Raw genomic sequence first — 7373 nt, forward strand, 5'->3', positions numbered from 1 at the left:
CGAAAAAACTTACTAATGAAAGACTTACTTGAGTAAAAGTTTTCCATTTGCTTAGCGAAATGTTGGGTCTATGCAGTCAACCAGAATATATATTATACAATAAATATTATTGAAGTAACGTTAAAAAAATTTTAAATTGGACAAAGATTTCAAGTTTTAGCAAACCAAATAGCAAAATGAGCTGTGAATTCAAAACTATTTACTCATTTTTTCATTCTGGTTCACAACACTGGTATATATGTTCAAAATGAGCATATAAAATTTCAGGTCCAAATACACACCCACAAAAAGGTTATGAAAGTTTCCGTCACATTAGATGGAGAAAAAAGTTGTTTATAGAAAAACGGAAAAAATCTTTTGAGACTTAGCGAAACATGTGCAAAACACTACATAGAGACCTAAAATGCACCAGGTTTATAGCTGGGTCCCTCGCTAGATGCATTATAGTCTCATTTAGCCCGTATAGCTGCTCATCGTTTCTTTCTGGCCTGTTTTGTCCCGTCAGTTGGCTTGCGCTCAGCATTCTGCATGCGCTGCTGATCTGTGGCGATGCAAGCTGTTGTCGTGTAGTGCCCTGGCTCGATGCCACCCTTCCTGAGGGCTTCCAGGGTGCCAACACTACCATTATTAAAGTGTGCCACAGCATCATTCAAGGCAAACCATAGCGTAGGCAAGGTTACGCAGACCTTCTTGGGAGCCCGCTGCCATATGGGAACGCTGAAGCGCTCAAAGACACTTATTCAGAAGTTCATCCGAACAAAAATCTTTCTACACTGTTTTCAATTTGTTAAGCACGCCGCTTCGGATCCCTCCTTTGTGCACATACTTCCCTTCACTGACTGCTTCTACTCTTCTATACCCACATCATCTTTGTGGTCAAAGTGGGTACAGGCCGTGTCTCGGGTGCTTGTCTGTAGAGCTGCAGTGGAACAGAGTGGCTAGGTTACCTTGTTTCATTGCAGAAAGGTTCCCCACATTAGCTCATATGGTGATGCCGTAATAGTTTTACAGGTGGTCGATGAGGGCATCTGTGAGCTGCCCTTTACCTCGAAGTCCACGCACTGTCTTCTTGAGTTTTCTCTGGCAGCAGCCAACGCGCTTTTGAACGTGCCCACTGCATTCAAGTTTCTGGAGACTGTTCTTTCAATGCATGTCTTTCACAGTCGCATAACTCTTAGTATCCCGCTCATCGTAGTATTGCAGGTACCTGAAGCTTCTGGTTGTTTCCGACCTTTCAAATATTCGGTACAGACCAACCATATCCATAGTACCGGCACTTCCTTCATGATTTCCTTGACAGAAAGTGTGATTTCCATTCCACTCCTGGTACTCAGCACTTTATTTGTTGAACTAGCTTTTTGTTTTGAAAGACTTGCATGAGCTAGAAAGGCCCTCAACATCAATAACCTTTCCTGTGTCCACAGAAATCACTGATACACAGGCGTTGAAAGATGAATGTCTAGGTTTTTGCCATGTTCAATCACCTGAAACGCCATACGCGGCACTCCCCACAACACTATGAAGTTCCGCAGAAGCATATATAATCAATTTGGGCGCCACTTTGGTAGCCGCAGCAGAAAGCCGAGACGATATATTGTCGTAGGCGGAGTGACGTGGAGGGGCAGGCATGCTCACCACTTTAGAAAATGTTTCCGCACCGGCGCGCACTTTTCCTAGCTGGCGCTTCGCGCAAACGAGACGAATATCGTTGGCATTGCCATACGCCAATCTTCTCCATGTATCGAATACAAGCTCGAACCCACAATCGGTGCATACGACTGTGCAAGTAGAGCATGTCCCTCGGTTCGAGCGTTCCTCGAGGTTCAGCGAGGTCTTCCAGCATTCAGTACATGCCCGCGATGAAAACACATCAGAAAAGATTGAAATGTTTACTACTCTGCTTCCTTGGAGCGTAAAATCCTCTAGTGGAGCATCGTAGGTTTTTGCGATGTCCCCAAGCTTCTTGGCAGTCGCCGAAGCACCAGGGTCTACTGTGTTCAAAGACAGCCTCTTGGGCGTGTGTTGATTCCGAGCAAACTTGCGCTTCCTTGATTTGCGAGCCCTGAATTTCATTTGCTGGCTGGAATGTGGTCTAGGTGGCGTAAACACCCTGCTATACTTGCATTAGCACTTGGGAAATTTGCAAAACGAAGCCCGACGTAGGCACCAAGGCAAACAAAACAACAGATATTCTATGAACAATGCGACAAGTGTCGCTAGCCTCCCTTGTGTCCGGTTCTAGAGTTAAAGACAGTTACAAACGCAAAACTACGTTTTACGACATCAATTAAGCTTTCAATCATAACAAGATTTAGAAAGTGTTTTGAATAATAATATTATAGAAAAAACAACTTACTTTCTGAAGCCATGCAATGTGGTTTCTGTTTTGGTTTCGGTTTGGCAATACGAGGGCGTGGTATGGAAAACGCACTGAAACTTCGGCACTAATTATATTAGAAGAATAGTTTTTGTTGCTACATATTCTTGAATGTTTCAGAATACAGAAACCCCCAAAAGCAAGAAACCGATCTAGCGCACAAAAATTGGCTTTTTTATTTCGCCTACCACCACAACTCGCGCGATGGAGCCATCACAAAAAAAATGTGGTCCGTGTCGCTGACCAGCGGATTCGTCATAGCGTTCATCTATATGGCTCTAGACATGTCTGAATATGAAGCAAAATCGCTTGTGATGTGCAACATACCGCAAGAAATCCGCTCTAAATCACTCGTCCTATTCGAAGAATTCTACCACAGCGGAAGGACCAACGATAACACCCTCCGCAGATTCTGCCACAATCTAGGAGTACTACTCGTAACCCCACGTACAGCGATCGCGATTTAGAAGATCTCACATTGACCTCGCGTTTACAACCAGAACGCTCTTAGAGACGTCAAGTACTTATCAACGTAGATCATTGACCAGAAGTCGATGCTAGTATAAATCGACCCCATTGCACCACCACCGACACCACCTCTGCCACTACAACCCAAGGACTAGATTCCGGTCATATACTGGTCTCATGACGAAGACATTGTCGCCAGAGAAGACGAAATCATCACAACCGACCTAGCGCTAGACATCGAGGATATCAAAGCATGAACTAAACTCTCTTTGAACAACAACTACGTCTACGTCTCGCTGATCACCACTTGCCACCACGGTTACCCTCATCACTCTCGCAGCCCGAGTATCCGAAATGTTGGAGTCTGGTGGTCAACGAATATTCAAATACACACGCCGAATACAATATCGGCAGAAGCACCTTTATTACAAGTAAAAACGTTACTTGAAGAGAGTTCACCCCTATGACTGTAATGCTTTCGCATTCCTACGCGTAAGTAGTCTTAAGTGTCTGCCACTTTTGGTGTTTTCATAGCATAACCTATGCGCCATTACCTTACATCTTATTATTATGCGTTTATCGCCCTCTACAGTGAAGGTTTGCTGAGGCTCTTATACAGTCGAGCTACATGTACCATTACCATTTCATTTCTGCAATGATATACAATGAACATTTCTTGACGCACTTTGAAGAGATCTGACCGTTGTGCCCATAAACACTGCACATATTCATCACCTTGATGATCTGATGCGCCTCATCACTACTCCCTTCGTATTTGCCATTTGCCATGTTGAGCACAAACCAACTTGCCGAGTCTACAATGCTCGTTCACCCGGAAATTCTTGTCAGATGGTGCACTTGCTCTCCAAACTTGATTAAGCATTGTCGCGAAAGGGTGAAAAAATGGTTGTGAGTCACTTACCAGCGAGAAAAAGAAAGCCAGAGGAAGTAGTGGATTAGGAATTGAGGCGGTGGCAAGCAGTAATTAATATGAATTATTTTAAATAAGAACTGGAATATTTCTTGAAGGAAGCAAGATCAGATTTATAATAGTGTTCATTTATATGTGGCATGCAATGACGACTCTCTTTTATGTTATCAATCGAACGATAAACTTCTTTCTTGTTCGGAAGGCTGGGCTGGTATTTTTCGCCTACTATCATTTATCTCTCTTAGTGGCGGTGTCTTGCTCTGTATCGTGCAGACTACGCATGTGTCGCACGTATCGGCCTGAACTGACTGACAGCACGAACATTACGGCAACACGTGCCTGTGAATGCCGACGACTATATATACCCTGGGTGTTTTCCTGAATAAACGTTCTTTCATTCTTGGATTCCGTGTAAACGATACCTGGTGTCAGAAGTGGTATCGCTGGATGAACGTAACCATTCAGAACAATGGAGCTAGCGAAGCCGCCGGAGCATCTGCAACTTTCCGGATCATCCGACAACATCGCGAAGAATTGGAACGTGTTCATCCAGAAGTTCGAACTGTTCCTACAAGCGACAGCATCTACGAAAGAACCAAGGTCAGAAGCTGTCAAGGCTGCGCTGTTGCTGAGTGTTGCTGGCGACGATGCACTTGAGGTTTTTAACAGCTTCACCTTTCTGGAGGCGGAACGCAAGGATGATTACACAACGGTCGTGCGGAAGTTGAAAGAGTACTGTGAGGAACAGGAAAACGAAGTCTATGAAAGGTACTTTTTCCGGTCAAGAACCCAGGACGTAGCGGAGCCCTTTGAAGATTTCCTGCGCGACTTGCGAAAGCTGTCCCGAAGCTGCAACTTCGCTGAATTAACCGAGCCAATGATCCACGACCAGGTTGTATTCGGTGTACATAACCTCAAGTTGCGGGAGAAGCTCATCAAAGTAAAAGACCTGACGCTAGCCAAGACCGAACAAATCTGCGAGGCTGCTGAACTGTCCAGCCAGCAGAACGAGGCATGGACTCAGGCGGAAAAGCAGGTCGCGTCGATAAAGAAGCGTCCGTTTAAATGCATGAAATGCAACCGCTCGCACGAACGTAGTAGGTGTCCGGCGTTCGGGAAGACTTGTTTTGTATGTCGTGGCGCCAATCATTTTGCAGCGTGTTGCAAGGAAGGGTCTACAGTAGGCGAAGTGGTCAACGTGCAGGACACTTTCGACATCCTTGATGTAAAAACATGCAGTGTGAGAAACTCGAAGGACTGGATCGTAAACGCTAAAGTGGCCGGCCAGGATGCCTTCTTGAAAGTAAACACCCTCCCAAGCTAACTTGCTGCCTTACTCGGTCTATCGGAAGTGCAAAGGGATGCAAAGTTTGAAGCCGAGCAGTTCCATTCTGTGGTCGTATAGCGCGGACGCCATCAGACACTTCGGTGTCGCGTCGTTACCAGTCACCATGAAAGATCAAGCTGGGAGTTTCGACTTCTTCATAATCAAAAAAGGCAACCAGGCAATACTCGGACGATGTGTAAGTGAGGCGCTTGGACTGGTCGCGAGGTCGGTGGATGCAGTCAACGCTAGCGCTGTCGACTAAATACTGCAGGAATTTCCTCAACTCTTTCAAGGAATAGGTTGTGTTGCCCGTCAGTATCAGATAGTATTACGCACTGGTTCGATGCCTGTAGTCCGGCCAGCGCGGCGCGTACCCTTGTCATTACAAGAACCACTGCGGGAGGAGCTTGACCGCATGGAACGGGCCCCATCATCACGAAAGTGAGAGAACCAACGGACTGGGTGAGCCCGCTTGTTATTGTACGTAAAAAGGACGGCACGCTATGTGTATGCATTGATCCTAGGCATATAAATGAATGCCTGAAATGTGAGCACCATCAGATGTCTGAACGTAAAGACATTGAAGCTGAGCTCGCCGGCGCTCAATATTTTTCCTGCCTCGATGCGAATTCAAGTTTCCACTAAATTTCTTTGGATGACGCCACATCAAAAATATGCCCATTCGGCACGCCACTCGGTCGCTACCGCTTTCTGAGGCTGCCCTTCTGTATCGCCTTGGCTCCTGAAGTCTTGCAAAAAACTTTGAGCGAAATGTTTGACAGGGCTCCGGGGGTGCGTGTATGCGTAGATGACGTTCTTGTCTGGGGCGTCACTAAAGAGGAATATGACACACGCCTTCGAAATGTATTGCAAATGGCAAAAAACGCTGGCTTAACTTTTAACGCAAGGAAGTGCAAGTTCAGGCTTACTGAAGTTAACTTTTTGGGTGATGTCATCAGCCGAGACGGAATAAGGCCAAATGCCACACGGAGCATGTCCCTTAAAGAAATGTCGCAACCAACGGACAAAGCTGCAGTGCACAGAATGTTACGTGTTGCCAATTACATTAGTAAATGCATTACGAATATGGCAGAAAAGACGCAACTTTCGCGCAGTCACATCAAAAGGGACACCAAGTTTGAATGGTCGGCCAACCAGGCAAATGAATGGACAGCCATCTGCACAGGCTCAGCAGCGCTCCTGTGTTGGCTGTTTTCGATGCTGCCAGGGAAATTAAAATTTCTTCTGACGCTTCTAAAAGTGGACTAGGTGCTGCACTTCTACAGCTTCACGGTAACAGCTGGCGGCCTGTTGCGTATGCATCACGCGTGATGAACGAGACTGAGCAACGATATTCGCAAATCGAAAAAGAGGCAATGAGCATAACGTTCGGGTGTGAAAAATTTCACCACTTCGCATACTGGCGTAAGATAGTCATAGAGACCGACCACTGCTAGCCATTGCATCTAAAGGAATCGGTGACATGCCGCCGCTTCTTCAGCGTTTCTTCATGCGCTTACTGAACTACGACTATGTGCTTGAATTTGTACCAGGGAAGCAACTTCTGCTGGCCGACATGCTCTCAAGGTCGACGCCCATCAACCATCCAGGGGATATGAGTGGCTCGACAGAATAAATAGAGGTTCACGCAATTGGTGCAGTCTCAGACCTGGTAAGCAGGAAAACTCATGACCGCTTAATTGCCGCAACTGCAAGTGACCCGGAGTTACAAATAGTGATGCGCTACATCAGCGGCAGCGACAATCTTGATGGCTGCATAAAACCTTTTGCTACTGAGCTGTCACTAATAGAGGGAGTGGTACTAAAAGGAACCAAAGTAGTTGTTCCAAAGTCGATGAGGGACGAAATACTTCAACGTGTACTCGAAGGGCACTTGGGCATAACCAAATGCAAAGCACGAGCCCGACGATTGGTGTTTTGGCCCGGAATTAATGAAGATATTGAAACTATGTTGAAAAGTTGCGCCGTCTGCCGAAAGTACGCATACAGGCAACCAAGCGAGCCTTTTATGCTCAGACCAACGCCGAGTTACGCTTGGTACAGAGTCTGCGTTCATATCTTTCAGCATGGGGGAAGCTCGCACTTGTGCGAGTTCGATGCGCAGTGAAACTTCCCGGAAGTGGAAAAACTCGGCGACACCCTGTCGAGCACGGTCATTGCCAAACTGAGCTGTATTTTCGCGCGATATGGAATCGCAGTCGAAGTATGCAGTGACAACGGCCCCCAGTTCACGTCCCGCCAGTTTGCCA

The 7373-nt window shown here is 46.3% G+C and overlaps 1 protein-coding gene and 1 pseudogene across 1 annotated transcript; one reads left to right on the forward strand and one right to left on the reverse strand.

Annotated features, from left to right (window-relative positions):
• Nucleotides 1-398: 398 nt before the first annotated feature.
• LOC140219562 (uncharacterized) lies at nt 399-2073 on the reverse strand (annotated as a pseudogene).
• A 2172-nt stretch (nt 2074-4245) lies between these two features.
• LOC140219563 (uncharacterized) lies at nt 4246-5100 on the forward strand. Its single transcript, XM_072289450.1, has one exon. It carries the CDS (start codon nt 4246-4248, stop codon nt 5098-5100), a length of 855 nt encoding a protein of 284 aa, XP_072145551.1.
• The last annotated feature ends 2273 nt before the right edge of the window (nt 5101-7373 follow it).

The sequence above is a fragment of the Dermacentor andersoni genome, chromosome 7 (genome assembly GCF_023375885.2).
Source record: "Dermacentor andersoni chromosome 7, qqDerAnde1_hic_scaffold, whole genome shotgun sequence".
Lineage (NCBI taxonomy): Eukaryota > Metazoa > Arthropoda > Arachnida > Ixodida > Ixodidae > Dermacentor > Dermacentor andersoni.